General features: G+C 40.7%; 1 protein-coding gene across 2 annotated transcripts in view; it reads left to right on the top strand.

Annotated features, from left to right (window-relative positions):
* Positions 1-14341, top strand: part of LOC109899758 (glutaminase kidney isoform, mitochondrial-like) — a 40685-nt gene extending 26344 nt beyond the window's left edge. For both annotated transcript variants that reach the window (XM_031818674.1, XM_031818311.1), the window contains exons 8-18: positions 3240-3272; positions 3465-3523; positions 3647-3713; positions 4106-4156; positions 4783-4959; positions 8184-8315; positions 8498-8590; positions 8948-9009; positions 9213-9289; positions 9463-9526; positions 10663-14341. In XM_031818674.1, the coding sequence (XP_031674534.1) occupies positions 3240-3272; positions 3465-3523; positions 3647-3713; positions 4106-4156; positions 4783-4959; positions 8184-8315; positions 8498-8590; positions 8948-9009; positions 9213-9289; positions 9463-9526; positions 10663-10825 (978 nt within the window). In that variant the 3' untranslated portion in view covers positions 10826-14341. The remainder of the gene's footprint in view (positions 1-3239; positions 3273-3464; positions 3524-3646; positions 3714-4105; positions 4157-4782; positions 4960-8183; positions 8316-8497; positions 8591-8947; positions 9010-9212; positions 9290-9462; positions 9527-10662) is intronic.
* Positions 14342-16492: the final 2151 nt, after the last annotated feature.

Below are 16492 nucleotides of genomic sequence, written 5' to 3'. Positions count from 1 at the left end.
TGACAGAGATAACCTGAAGACGGCGATACCCTGAAGACGGAGATAACCTGAAGACGGCGATACCCTGAAGACGGAGATAACCTGAAGACGGAGATAACCTGACGACGGAGATAACCTGACGACGGAGATAACCTGACGGCGGAGATAACCTGAAGACGGAGATAACCTGACGACGGAGATAACCTGTCGACGGAGATACCCTGACGACGGGGATAACCTGAAGACGGAGATTACCTGACGACGGAGATAACCTGACGACGGAGATAACCTGAAGGAATAACAGCAGGGTTTAAGTCTGGATTTCTGCTTACCTGTTCAGAGTTCATCTTCAATTGAATCGAAATACTGAAATGGAAATGTTACTGAGTAATACATCTTTGTGAAGTAAACTATCTTATTTATGCCCCAAATACAGGAAATGCATTGACATATGAGATTTGGGGTCACTTGGGCCATCACTGCAATCATATTGAATTTGTATACAGTAAAACAATGTTATTTCACAAGCAAATCCACCCTATCAGTGCTTGATCAGTGATATATAATGTACTTGTACTTGTACTCATAATGTACTTGTACTTGTTTCAGACCAGGTGCTGTTGATTTGGAACAGGTGTACTGTTGAAAGTGTCTGTAAACTGCTGAGACTTCCTGAAAATCGTTACCACTTTACAAGCTGCTATATACCCTACACACTGACTGCTTTCTTTTGTCACCTTGTACAATATTAGTAGGTTATCGGGACATCATTAATAATACTATAGTAAAGTTTACAGCCTCCTGTGTCCTAAAGTCCTGGTTATTGGGACATCATTAATAATATCAAATCAAATTTATTTATATAGCCCTTACATCAGCTGATATATCAAAGTGCTGTACAGAAACCCAGCCTAAAACCCCAAACAGCAAGCAATGCAGGTGTAGAAGCACAGTGGCTAGGAAAAACTCCCTAGAAAGGCCAAAACCTAGGATGAAACCTAGAGAGGAACCAGGCTATGTGGGGTGGCCAGTCCTCTTCTGGTTGTGCTGGGTGGAGATTTTAACAGAACATGGCCAAGATATTCAAATGTTCATAAATAATAATAATAAATAATAATCACAGTAGTTGTCGAGGGTGCAACAGGTCAGCACCTCAGGAGTAAATGTCAGTTGGCTTTTCATATCCGATCATTGAGAGTATCTCTACCGCTCCTGCTGTCTCTAGAGAGTTGAAAACAACAGGTCTGCGACAGGTAGCACGTCCGGTGAACAGGTCAGGGTTCCATAGCCGCAGGCAGAACAGTTGAAACTGGAGCAGCAGCACGGCCAGGTGGACTGGGGACAGCAAGTAGTCATCATGCCATGTAGTCCTAGGGCATGGTCCTAGGGCTCAGGTCCTCCGAGAGAGAGAAAGAAAGAAAGATAGATAGAATTAGAGAGAGCATACTTAAATTCACACAGGACACCGGATAAGACAGGAGAAGTACTCCAGATATAACAGACTGACCCTAGCCCCCCGACACATAAACTACTGCAGCATAAATAATGGAGGCTGAGATAGGAGGGGTCAGGAGACACTGTGGCCCCATCCGAGGACACACCCGGACAGGGCCAAACAGGCAGGATATAACCCCACCCACTTTGCCAAAGCACAGCCCCCAGACCACTAGAGGGATATCTTCAACCACCAACTTACCATCCTGAGACAAGGCCGAGTATAGCCCACAAAGATCTCCGCCACGGCACAACCCAAGGGGGGCGCCAACCCAGACAGGCAGATCACGTCAGCACCCCTCCTAGGGACGGCATGAAAGAGCACCAGTAAGCCAGTGACTCAGTCCCTGTAATAGGGTTAGAGGCAGAGAATCTCAGTGGAGAGAGGGGAACCGGCCAGGCAGAGACAGCAAGGGCGGTTCGTTGCTCCAGAGCCTTTTTATTCACCTTCTCACTCCTGGGCCAGACTAGACTCAATCAATCATATTACCTACTGAAGAGATGAGTCTTCAGTAAAGACTTAAAGGTTGAGACCGAGTCTGCGTCTCTCACATGGGTAGGCAGACCATTCCATTAAAATGGAGCTCTATAGGAGAAAGCCCTGCCTCCAGCTGTTTGCTTAGAAATTCTAGGGACAATTAGGAGGCCTGCTTCTTGTGTCCGGAGCGTACGTGTAGGTATGTAGGACAGGACCAAATCAGAAAGATAAGTAGGAGCAAGCCCATGTAATGCTTTGTAGGTTAGCAGTAAAACCTTGACATCAGCCCTTGCCTTAACAGGAAGCCAGTGTAGGGAGGCTAGCACTGGAGTAATATGATAACATTTTTTGGTTCTAGTCAGGATTCTAGCAGCCGTATTTAGCATTAACTGAAGTTTATTTAGTGCTTTATCCGGGTAGCCGGAAAGTAGAGCATTGCAGTAGTCTAAGCTAGAAGTAACAAAAGCATGGATTAATTTTTCTGACAGAAAGTTTCAGATTTTTGCGTAGATGGAAAAAAGCTGTCCTTGAAACAGTCTTGATATGTTCGTCAAAAGAGAGATCAGGTTCCAGAGTAACGCCGAGGTCCTTCACAGTTTTATTTGAGACGACTGTACGACCATCAAGATTAATTGTCAGATTCAACAGAAGATCTCTTTGTTTCTTGGGACCTAGAACAAGCATCTCTGTTTTGTCCGAGTTTAAAAGTAGAACGTTTGCAGCCATCCACTTCCTTATGTCTGAAACACATGCTTCTAGCGAGGGCAATTTTGGGGCTTCACCATGTTTCATTGAAATGTACAGCTGTGTGTCATCCGCATAGCAGTGAGAGTTAACATTATGTTTTCGAATGACATCCCCAAGAGGTAGAATATATAGTGAAAACAATTGTGGTCCTAAAACGGAACCTTGAGGAACACCGAAATTTACAGTTGATTTGTCAGAGGACAAACCATTCACAGAGACAAATTGATATCTTTCCGACAGATAAGATCTAAACCAGGCCAGAACGTGTCCGTGTAGACCAATTTGGGTTTCCAATCTCTCAAAAAGAACGTGGTGATCGATGGTATCAAAAGCAGCACTAAGGTCTAGGAGCACGAGGACAGATACAGAGCCTAATACTATAGTAAATTGTTCAGCCTCCTGTAATTCTAAAGTTCTTAAGAAGACTGCTACCCTGTGGTTGACTTAGCTAAAGGCCTTTTAATGTGAGTGTCTTTTACATTGCTTTTACGGTACATGAATGTTGTTTATGTCTGTTCTCCCCCCTTCTCTGTGTCACTAGCCTGGCTCAAACAAGGCAGAGAAGTTTGACTATGTAAGTACTATACTGTACATATCATTCATGTCATTCCGTACATCTCACCTGACCTTGACACATATACAATAGCGTTTAGTAGAACACACAATACAATCTTGACACAATACCACGCCACCCCACCCCACGCCAGCATTTCTCTTGTCTTTGCCATGGGAGAATAACTAAATATCAGTCATCTTTTGTCCTCAGGTGATGGATTTCATCAAGAAGATGGCTGGTCAAGAGTACGTGGGGTTCAGCAATGCCACGTTAGTTTTTTTTTGCTAATGTCTTAAATTTGCCAGAAGAAAAACATGTCTAAAACAGTTTCTCTTTGTTGCATTATTGATGTAATGTTGTCATGGACTCTTTTGGTCTCTTGTGTCTCTCAGGTTCCAGTCTGAAAAAGAAACAGGCGACAGAAATTTTGCAATTGGATATTACCTCAAAGAGAAGAAGGTCAGTAAAGGTAGAGAGTGTGGAACTTGTTTTAATAGCTTTGAATGAAAATACAAATTTGGAAAGTATTCAGACCCCTTGACTTTTTCCACATGTAGTTACTGTAGTGAGAGGGTGGGTGTTTGAAGGCCAGTATCATCCTGTTTGGTGAATACATCAGCCTAATTACACACATCTGAATCTAATTAGCTTGGAGCTTGGTCAGTGGTTTATTAACCTGGCTTTGGCACATATACTTAGGCACGCCTAAGAACAGCTTTTTGCCGCCATATACCACACCCCATCGGGCCTTATTGGCCCATCGGGCCTTATTGCTATTATAAATTGGTTTCCATCTGCAGTGTTTTCCTCGTGGGGCAGAAATTATATTATAAACTGGTTTCCATCTGCAGTGTTTTCCTCGTGGGGCAGAAATGATTGATGCACTGGACTTCTACTTCCAGGTAAATGATACATCCTCAAGATAGCACTTTACCACACTGTGATGCTGTGATACTGTGATGCTGTGATAATGTGATACTGTGATGCTGTGATAATGTGATAATGTGATGCTGTGATAATGTGATACTGTGATGCTGTGATACTGTGATAATGTGATACTGTGATGCTGTGATAATGTGATACTGTGGTAATGTGATACTGTGATGCTGTGATGCTGTGATAATGTGATACTGTGATGCTGTGATAATGTGATGCTGTGATACTGTGATGCTGTGATACTGTGATGCTGTGATGCTGTGATGCTGTGATACTGTGATGCTGTGATACTGTGATGCTGTGATACTGTGATAATGTGATACTGTGATACTGTGATGCTGTGATACTGTGATGCTGTGTATATGTTGAATATTTCTACTAATGCATCATGATGATATATTACTGGAAAATGTCATAGAGCATCACCTCTATACAGTATGTATGAGGAGTCACAGACACTGAGTCACGGGCACTGAGTCACGGACACCGAGTCACAGACACTGTAGACACAGACACCGAGTCACAGACACCGGAGTCACAGACACTGTAGACACTCTCTCTATGTTTGAGTAAATACATTATTTCCTTTCAGCTGTGTTCCATAGAGGTGACCTGTGAGTCTGGGAGTGTCATGGCTGCCACGCTGGCCCATGGGGGCATCTGCCCAATCACAGGCGAGCGGGTGCTGAGTGCCGAGGCCGTACGGAATACCCTGAGTCTCATGCACTCCTGCGGCATGTACGACTTCTCTGGACAGATGGCCTTCCATGTAAGTCAAACTGTAGTCGTATAGTAGTTATATATTAGTTATATAGTAGTTACACAGTAGTCATATAGTAGTCATATAGTAGTCATATAGTAGTTATATAGTAGTTATACAGTAGTCATATAGTAGTTATACAGTAGTTATATAGTAGTTATACAGTAGTTATATAGTAGTTATACAGTAGTTATATATTAGTTATACAGTAGTCATATAGTAGTCATATAGTAGTCATATAGTAGTCATATAGTAGTTATATAGTAGTTATACAGTAGTCATATAGTAGTTATACAGTAGTTATATAGTAGTTATACAGTAGTTATATAGTAGTTATACAGTAGTTAAACAGTAGTCATATAGTAGTTACACAGTAGTCATATAGTAGTTATACAGTAGTTATATAGTAGTTACACAGTAGTTATATAGTAGTTATACAGTAGTCATATAGTAGTAATATAGTAGTTATACAGTAGTTATATAGTAGTTATATATTAGTCATATAGTAGTCATATAGTAGTTATAAAGTAGTTATATAGTAGTCATATAGTAGTTATACAGTAGTTATATAGTAGTTATACAGTAGTTATATAGTAGTTATATCGTAGTTATATAGTAGTCATATAGTAGTTATACACTAGTTATATAGTAGTTATACAGTAGTTATATAGTAGTTATATAGTAGTTATACAGTAGTCATACAGTAGTCATATAGTAGTTATACAGTAGTCATATAGTAGTTATACAGTAGTCATATAGTAGTTATATAGTAGTTATACAGTAGTTATATAGTAGTTATACAGTAGTTATACAGTAGTCATATAGTAGTTACACAGTAGTCATATAGTAGTTATACAGTAGTTATATAGTAGTTATATATTAGTCATACAGTAGTTATACAGTAGTCCTATGATACAGTAGGGAAAGGTATACTACTACTATAGTTTTGGTAACGTATAGTCCTGGTAACGTATAGTCCTGGTAACGTATAGTCTTGGTAACGTATAGTCCTGGTAACGTATAAAGTAGTTATATAGTAGTCATATAGTAGTTATACAGTAGTTATATAGTAGTTATAAAGTAGTTATATAGTAGTCATATAGTAGTTATACAGTAGTTATATAGTAGTTATACAGTAGTTATATAGTAGTTATATCGTAGTTATATAGTAGTCATATAGTAGTCATACAGTAGTCATATAGTAGTTATACAGTAGTCATATAGTAGTTATACAGTAGTCATATAGTAGTTATATAGTAGTTATACATTAGTTATATAGTAGTTATACAGTAGTTATACAGTAGTCATATAGTAGTTACACAGTAGTCATATAGTAGTTATACAGTAGTTATATAGTAGTTATATATTAGTCATACAGTAGTTATACAGTAGTCCTATGATACAGTAGGGAAAGGTATACTACTACTATAGTTTTGGTAACGTATAGTTTTGGTAACGTATAGTCCTGGTAACGTATAGTCTTGGTAACGTATAGTCTTGGTAACGTATAGTCTTGGTAACGTATAGTCCTGGTAACGTATAGTTTTGGTAACGTATAGTTTTGGTAACGTATAGTCTTGGTAACGTATAGTCTTGGTAACGTATAGTCTTGGTAACGTATAGTCCTGGTAACGTATAGTCTTGGTAACGTATAGTCTTGGTAACGTATAATCCTGGTAACGTATAGTCTTGGTAACGTATAAAGTAGTTATATAGTAGTCATATAGTAGTTATACAGTAGTTATATAGTAGTTATAAAGTAGTTATATAGTAGTCATATAGTAGTTATACAGTAGTTATATAGTAGTTATACAGTAGTTATATAGTAGTTATATCGTAGTTATATAGTAGTCATATAGTAGTTATACACTAGTTATATAGTAGTTATACAGTAGTTATATAGTAGTTATATAGTAGTTATACAGTAGTCATACAGTAGTCATATAGTAGTTATACAGTAGTCATATAGTAGTTATACAGTAGTCATATAGTAGTTATAAAGTAGTTATATAGTAGTCATATAGTAGTTATACAGTAGTTATATAGTAGTTATACAGTAGTTATATAGTAGTTATATCGTAGTTATACAGTAGTTATATAGTAGTTATACAGTAGTTATATAGTAGTTATATCGTAGTTATATAGTAGTCATATACTAGTTATACACTAGTTATATAGTAGTTATACAGTAGTTATATAGTAGTTATATAGTAGTTATACAGTAGTCATACAGTAGTCATATAGTAGTTATACAGTAGTCATATAGTAGTTATATAGTAGTTATACAGTAGTTATATAGTAGTTATACAGTAGTTATACAGTAGTCATATAGTAGTTACACAGTAGTCATATAGTAGTTATACAGTAGTTATATAGTAGTTATATATTAGTCATACAGTAGTTATACAGTAGTCCTATGATACAGTAGGGAAAGGTATACTACTACTATAGTTTTGGTAACGTATAGTTTTGGTAACGTATAGTCCTGGTAACGTATAGTCCTGGTAACGTATAGTCTTGGTAACGTATAGTCTTGGTAACGTATAGTCTTGGTAACGTATAGTCCTGGTAACGTATAGTCTTGGTAACGTATAGTCTTGGTAACGTATAGTCTTGGTAACGTATCGTCTTGGTAACGTATAGTCCTGGTAACGTATAGTCTTGGTAACGTATAGTCTTGGTAACGTATAGTCCTGGTAACGTATATTCTTGGTAACGTATATTCCTGGTAACGTATAGTCTTGGTAACGTATAGTCTTGGTAACGTATAGTCCTGGTAACGTATAGTCTTGGTAACGTATAGTCTTGGTAACGTATAGTCCTGGTAACGTATGGTCTTGTTAACGTATAGTCTTGGTAACGTATAGTCCTGGTAACGTATAGTCTTGGTAACGTATAGTCTTGGTAACGTATAGTCTTGGTAACGTATAGTCTTGGTAACATATAGTCCTGGTAACGTATAGTCTTGGTAACGTATAGTCTTGGTAACGTATAGTCCTGGTAACGTATAGTCTTGGTAACGTATAGTCCTGGTAACGTATAGTCTTGGTAACGTATAGTCTTGGTAACGTATAGTCCTGGTAACGTATAGTCTTGGTAACGTATAGTCTTGTAAACATGTATTGGTCAAATTAAGGCCACTTAAAACAATTTTAAAAACATTTTTTTGTTGGAGGCTTAAACTGACATGTTTTATCATAACTATGTATGGTGCCTGTATGTTTTTTTCTCAGGTGGGCTTGCCTGCAAAGTCTGGGGTGTCTGGAGCGGTTCTGTTGGTTGTCCCTAACGTCATGGGGGTGATGTGTTGGTCACCTCCTTTAGACAAGGTTGGAAACAGTGTCCGAGGAATACATTTCTGCCAGGTAACGTTACTAGCTTTATTTCCAGGTGTTATAAATAATATTTCCCTATGTACAGGTTATGAATGTGTTATAAAGTCTGTATGTAGGTACCCTTCAATAGTGTTACCACATACATAATGTTTCTGCCTCTCGATGTTGTACCGGAGACTGAACTGTCTTTTTGACATGCTTTGGTTTTTCAGGAGCTGGTGTCTTCGTTTAACTTCCACAACTATGACAACCTGAGACACTTTGTCAAGAAACAGGACCCTCGAAGGCAGGACGGGGATGATAGGGTAAGGGATTTTGTGACTTAAGAGAGTTATTAGGTAAACATAACAACAATTTATCATATTTGCTAAAACATAAAGTGAGGTTTAAGTTTACTTTTGTTATGATGTGTCCTATGCATGGTTATGTAGCTGTGTCCTATGCATGGTTATGTAGCTGTGTCCTATGCATGGTTATGTAGCTGTGTCCTATGCATGGTTATGTATCTGTGTCCTATGCATGGTTATGTAGCTGTGTCCTATGAATGGTTATGTAGCTGTGTCCTATGCATGGTTATGTAGCTGTGTCCTATGAATGGTTATGTAGCTGTGTGCCAGTGTCCCATCCAGTCTAAGTTGTGTTTATCCCTGCTATATCTGTAGAACAAGTCTGTGGTGAACTTGATGTTTGCAGCCTACAGTGGAGATGTGTCAGCCCTCAGAAGGTAAAATAACCATCATCTAGGAGGCTATATGTAGAGACCAACCTGGTTATTAAATTAATGCAAAGTCATTGTATCGTTTGTTTTACTACTCGTCACCTGCTGTAGATGGCACTCTCTCCTCGCGAGCAGTCCTTCACAGTAAACGTCCTGGTAATGAGGAATGTTATGTAGAATATCACTCGTCTCCTTTCCTGTCCTCTCAGGTTTGCTCTGTCCTCGATGGACATGGAGCTGAAAGACTATGACTCTAGGACAGCTCTACACGTGGCTGCAGCAGAGGGTGAGCTACAATCCATTGGTGGCTCCTAGTTGGTGTTATGTCTTATAATGCATCATAGTGATGTTACAGCTAGTTGTTATGTCAGCTTCTAGCAGGTGTTATAATGCACTAGAAGTGTATCATAAGGCATTGCGTGTGTGTTACGCCTAAGATACATAGTGTTTTGTCCTCAGGTCATGTAGAAGTGGTACGGTTCCTAACAGACACCTGCAAAGTGAACCCCTTTGTGAAAGATAGGTACTGTAGCATTCATTCCTCCACCCCTCTGTTCATTCATCCACCCCTCTGTTCATTCATCCACCCCTCTGTTCATTCATCCACTCCTCTGTTCATTCATCCACTCCTCTGTTCATTCATCCACCCCTCTGTTCATTCATCCACCCCTCTGTTCATTCATCCACCCCTCTGTTCATTCATCCACCCCTCTGTTCATTCATCCACTCCTCCATTCATTCATCCACCCCTCCATTCATTCATCCACCCCTCTATTCTTCCACCCCTCTGTTCATTCATCCACTCCTCCAGTCATTCATCCACCCCTCTGTTCATTCATCCACCCCTCTGTTCATTCATCCACCCCTCTGTTCATTCATCCACCCCTCTGTTCATTCATCCACCCCTCTGTTCATTCATCCACCCCTCTGTTCATTCATCCACCCCTCTGTTCATTCATCCACCCCTCTATTCATTCATCCACCCCTCTGTTCATTCATCCACCCCTCTGTTCATTCATCCACCCCTCTGTTCATTCATCCACCCCTCTGTTCATTCATCCACCCCTCTATTCATTCATCCACCCCTCCGTTCATTCATCCACCCCTCTGTTCATTCATCCACCCCTCTGTTCATTCATCCACCCCTCTGTTCATTCATCCGCCCCTCTGTTCATTCATCCACTCCTCTGTTCATTCATCTACCCCACTGTTCATTCATCCACCCCTCTGTTCATTCATCCACTCCTCCATTCATTCATCCACCCCTCTATTCTTCCACCCCTCTGTTCATTCATCCACTCCTCCAGTCATTCATCCACCCCTCTATTCTTCCACCCCTCTGTTCATTCATCTACCCCTCTGTTCATTCATCCACTCCTCTGTTCATTCATCCACCCCTCCGTTCATTCATCCACCCTTCTTTTCTTCCACCCCTCCATTCATTCATCCACCTATATCAGTCTCTGTTGACTTAGCCTCCAACCTACAGTAACAACACCCCTTAGCTGCTGTGATATCTAGACTCACTGTATATCCCCAGCCTCATGCCTTATTTCTCTATCTCATTCTGTCCTCTGTGGCTGTTATCTTTACTCAGAAGGTTAGTGCGTGGAGTAACATCTGACATTGTTCTGACTCATCTCTTCCACCTCCCTCCAGGTGGAGCAGCATACCCCTGGACGATGCCCTGCAGTTTGGCCACGGTGCCGTGGTGAAGGTCTTACAGGAGTACCAGGTGGCTTGCCAGGAACAGGACAGACTACCAGTGGCTGATATCATACCCATCCCCCCTAAACTAGAGACTGTTGAAGGCATGGTGTGACCAGGGGGGCCGTTGGGATCAGGCTCTACCATTAGCAGTGCTGATCTACCATCAATTTTGGTGTAATGAAACAGATAATTATAGACATTGAGGACCTGATCCTAGATCAGCACTCCTACTTGATAAATCATTAGGCCCCAAACGGAAGAAAACGTACTGAAACATGGAGGGACTCCAAGTCCAATAACAAACACTCATTTTAGTTTTCAGTTGCAAATGGTAGTGTCCGAAGTGGCACTCTATTTTATATAGGCCTTTAGTGCATTCGTTTTGGTTAGTAGTGTGTATGAGGAATAGGGATGCCATTAGGGACGCAACCCTCTACACGCTTAGAAAAAGATATCTAGAACCTAAAAGGGTTCTTCGGATATCCCTATTGGAGAACCCTTTGAAGAACCCTTTTTGGTTCCAGGTAGAACTCTTTTGGGGTTCCATGTAGAACCCTTTCAAACCAAGTGTTCTACATGGCACCCAAAAGGGTTCTACTTGGAACCAAACATTTTTAAACCTGGAACCAAAAAGAACCCTTTTGGAACCTTTTTTTCCCCTAAGAGTGTAGTGCTACTCCTTCCACCAGGACTTGTCTCTCTGACGTCCCTGGGTGTGTCCCAATAAATTGTACTTTCTCCTGAAGTGTACACTTGTTCACTACTTCCCACAAATCTAAAAGCATTGGATTGGTGGAGGCGTGGGCTAGTGGGTGTTTCCACCTTATTTCTTATACCAGTCATTGTTCTTCAAATCAGTGAAATGCACCCTTTGGGAGGAAGGAGATATCTTTGGGACAGACTCCCTATCTTGTATGCAATATTTACTCCTCTCCTAGGCTGGATTTATATACAGGAGGACACCTGAGAGTGAGGCTGGACATGTACAGGAGACCTGTGAGTTGAGTGTTGGAGAAGTTCAACATCATGAGCGGGACGTTCAGTGTTCTATCACGAAAAATGTGTCGACATTCTATTTTTCCTGACTAAAACTATGCCTATAACGAGACGAGGTGCCCTCGAAAATATAACTATGACAAATGTTTTTCTGTTTGAGTTGATGAAAATGTAACGAGATTTGACGTGACGCCCCTTTTAATCTGTTTTGTCCAATCAGAAGCATGCATACCTTTGCAGCATATTTAATTAAATTCTCTTATTGGCTGATAACATCTGTCATGCGCCTGGGCTACTTGAGTTTATAGCCCTACCAGTCTTTCCAACACACACAGCTCCCAGGCGGTCGCTTCAATCGTCTCTTTTTTGAACTGATGCTCAGAGAACTTCTAAATTGTAACTAACCTCTATTCTGTTAAGAAACAATCATGTTCGATATTTTTTACTTTGATCACATCCGAATCTATACGTTGCCATTTGCTGATTCATTAGTGTTGCCGCTCTCGCGGTACGCAAATAAGTCGCAGTTACTTTTTTTCCCGATTGGAAATACTACTGCTATTTACTGAATATCAGGAATACAGCAATAATTCTGTATTCGTTGGAAAGCTCTGATTCTCCCCCTTTTTCAATCGAGTCACTGTTATTTTAACCCCGTCAGGCGGTTATGATGGTAGAAAACCACAGCTGTTAATTGGTTAACCTGTATCCAATCACGGCTATTGTTACTTCCACAATAGCAATTTTGCCAGCTACGTTATAGCAGGGTATACACACTATACTAGTAAGCCTAGTTGGACAAGGCTGAATATGCACACGATCAAAGTTAGGGAGAAGACTAAATATGAGTTATTTAGTGGAAAATGCATTGATTAAAATATGACTAAAACTACACAAAAATTATCCAGTTTTATTCGACTGATAGTTTCTAAAAGGATTGAAATGGCTCAAATTTGACAAAGACTAAAAGCTATTTTAGTCCCCCCCCCAAAAAAAATGAAAACTGCTGGTTACCAGTCTGTGTGCCATCAAGACATAACACGTTTGGCACGACCAGGAGTGGACATGATAGCACACACACATCTGGGACCAGGCTACATATAAAGAGGCGAGTTGCCTTGGTAGTGTTTTTTTTTAGCGAGGGGGCCTTTTTGCCAATTAACAACACACAGCTGACCTGTCAAGAAACAGCTTCGTCGTTCTCGTCTGTGCACTTGGTGTTTACGTGTATGCTGCATCAGAGAGCGCCTTTTGGCTTTGCGGTTTACCGGTGAAGATTAGCACGTTGTTGATACATGAGCTGAGGTTGTGCTACAAGGGCGCAACAGACAGACACTTCTAAGACCCAGTAATGATGACGGGGTTCAGATATCATGGTGTCTGTTTCAGTAATGATGAAGGGGTTCAGATATCATGGTGTCTGTTTCAGTAATGATGAAGGGGTTCAGATATCATGGTGTCTGTTGTTTCAGTAATGATGAAGGGGTTCAGATATCATGGTGACTGTTGTTTCAGTAATGATAAGAGGGGTTCAGATATCATGGTGTCTGTTGTTTCAGTAATGATGAAGGGGTTCAGATATCATGGTGACTGTTGTTTCAGTAATGATAAGAGGGGTTCAGATATCATGGTGTCTGTTGTTTCAGTAATGATGAAGGGGTTCAGATATCATGGTGACTGTTGTTTCAGTATTGATAAGAGGGGTTCAGATATCATGGTGTCTGTTGTTTCAGTAATGATGAAGGGGTTCAGATATCATGGTGACTGTTTCAGTAATGATGAAGGGGTTCAGATATCATGGTGTCTGTTGTTTCAGTAATAATGAAGGGGTTCAGATATCATGGTGTCTGTTGTTTCAGTCATCATCGTGCTTCTACACCTGCATTGCTTGCTGTTTGGGATTTTAAGGCTGGGTTTCTGTACAGCACTTTGAGATATCAGCTGATGTAAGAAGGGCTTTATAAATCGATTTGATTTGATGTCTTTGGCCTCATTGAGTACCTGGGGCTCAGTTCCAAAGTTACTTATAAATTATTAACATATAACTTAGAGGGAAGCAATGTTATTTGGGCATGCATTCTAAGTGGTGTGCTAGAATGGACATTGGTGCGTAAGCTGGGTTTTATTATATTCAGTTACTTAATTCTACAAGTATGTCACTTACTTTATTTACCTTTATACCATTTGTAGTTTATTAGAGATCAACTGTTTGTCCATGGATGTTATACATGGACCAACAAATGTGGAATGTTGAAACCAAGATATGAGAGAAACGGTGACGTACAGGCACGTCTCTGACGTGAAACCGAGCACGTCTGCAAACATTGAATTGGACTTTGTCTAAATACTGTATTGCTCAAACGTAAATAAGAAAGTGTATTTCCTAATACCTGATTATTTTATTGGGGGTATTCTCTAGCACTGTGTGTGTTTTAACTTGTTCTTCACCTGAATTCATCACCATTTTTTTATGTCTTGGTTATTTAAAATGTATGCAATATGAAAGAGATTATCTATTAAACATTTTCATGTTTTCACCCCCATGGGTAATGTTATGGAATTATATATATAAGGGGATTTCCTATGTAGGGAAAAATATAGTTGTTGACAATAAAATTTGTTTTCAATAGATGCTCTCAGACTTTGTGTTTTGATACAGACGTCTATTTTCATTCCGTATACAGTAGGACATTTAGCAGATGGAGATGTTGAAGTCTGAGGCCACGTGACCAGGCCAGTGGCCAGCTCGGTTCACCATTGTCTTTTGTCTCATTGCCACATTTCCAAGTCTTGTCTTATTGTGTTGGAACAAACATGAGAAAGCTGAAAATCGAAGTCCCTGCTGTGTATGACGGTTCTCAACCTCAATCCATGATCTCTAGAAGGAAAAGAACTACAGTTCGCTGTATAAGCGTTTATAGGCGCCAGTCGGTGGATTGTGACGTATTGAGCATTGTGTTTTAAGCTTACGAATCATACTGCATATTTTTTAATTCTACGAGTACTTATTTACATAATATTGGCACTTATCTGCTAAGGAAAGCAGTGTCCATGGGAGCTATGGTTCCTACCTGATCTACCGTACATATCATATACAGTGTGTCTCAGAAAGTATTCAGACCCCTTGACTTTTTCCACATTTTGTTTTGTTGCAAACCTTATTCTGAAATGGATCAAATAGTTTTTTTCCCCTCAGCAATCTACACCCAATACCCCATAATGACATCACAATACCCCATAATGACTTCAACGTCATTATGGGGTATTGTGATGTCATTATGGGGTATTGTGATGAAGTTAAACCATATTTTTTTATTTTATCAAATATAAATATAAAATGTATACAAGTATTTAGACCCTTTACTCAGTACTTTGTTGAAGCACCTTTGTCAGCGATTACGGCCTTAAGTCTTCTTGGGTATGACGCTACAAGCATGGCACACCTGTATTTGGGGAGTTTCTCCCATTCCTCTCTGCAGATCCTCTCAAGCTCTGTCAGGTTGAGCGTCGCTGCACAGCTTTTTTTCAGGTCTCTCCAGAGATGTTCGATCGGGTTCAAGTCCGTGCTCTGGCTGGGCCACTCAAGGACATTCACAGACTTGTCCCGAAGCCACTCCTGCGTTGTCTCTGCTGTGTGCTTAGGGTCGTTGTCCTGATGGAAGGTAAATCTTTGCCCCAGTCTGAAGTCCTGAGCGCTCTGGAGCAGGTTTTCATCAAGGACCTCTCTGTACTTTGCTCCGTTCATCTTTCCCTCGATCCTGACTAGTCTCCCAGTCCCTGTCGCTGAAAAACATCCCCACAGCATGATGCTGCCACCACCACGCTTCACCGTAGGGATGGTGCCAGGTTTCCTCCAGACGTGACGCTTGTCATTCAGGCCAAAGAGTTCAATCTTAGTTTCATCAGACCAGAGAATCTTGTTTCTCATGGTCTGAGAGTCTTTAGGTGGCTTTTGGCAAACTCCAAGTGGGATGTCATGTGCCTTTAACTGAGGAGTGGCTGTAGTCTGGCCACCCTACCATAAAGGTCTGATTGGTAGAGTGCTGCATAGATGGTCGTCCTTCTGGAAAGTTCTCCCATCTCCACAGAGGAATTCTGGAGCTCTAATCAGAGTGACAATCGGCTTCTTGGTCACCTCCCTGACCAAGGCCCTTGTCCCTCGATTTCTCAGTTTGGCTGGGCCCAGCCAACATGTCTCCACCCCCACCCAGCCAACATGTCTCCACCCCCACCCAGCCAACATGTCTCCACCCCCACCCAGCCAACATGTCTCCACCCCCACCCAGCCAACATGTCTCCACCCCCACCCAGCCAACATGTCTCCACCCCCACCCAGCCAACATGTCTCTACCCCCAACCCCCCTACTCCTGGAAACCATGTTTTCCACCCCTTCCCATCCTTCTAACAACTAGGGTTGCTCGTCAGTTGAGCAGTTAATTTAAAACACAGATTCAACCACAAAGACCAGGAAGGTATTCCAGTGCTTCGCAAAGGGCACCTATTGCTAGATTGGTAAAAAAATAAAAAATAAAAAGCAGACATAGAATATCTCTTTGAATATGTTGAAGTTATTAATTACAATTTGGAAGGTGTGTCAATACACCCAGTCACTACAAAGATACATACGTTCAGTTGTCAGAGAGGAACATGATTTCATCATGAGGCCAATTGTGACTTTAAAACAGTTACAGAGTTTACTGGCTGTGATAGAAAACTAAGGATGGATCAACAACATTGTAGTTGGATGGTTCTGTACTTGGGTTTCCCAGCATAGCTGAACTA

The sequence above is a fragment of the Oncorhynchus kisutch genome, linkage group LG1 (assembly GCF_002021735.2).
Source record: "Oncorhynchus kisutch isolate 150728-3 linkage group LG1, Okis_V2, whole genome shotgun sequence".
Classification (NCBI taxonomy): Eukaryota; Metazoa; Chordata; class Actinopteri; order Salmoniformes; family Salmonidae; genus Oncorhynchus; species Oncorhynchus kisutch.
This window is presented reverse-complemented; position numbering and strand designations above follow the sequence as displayed.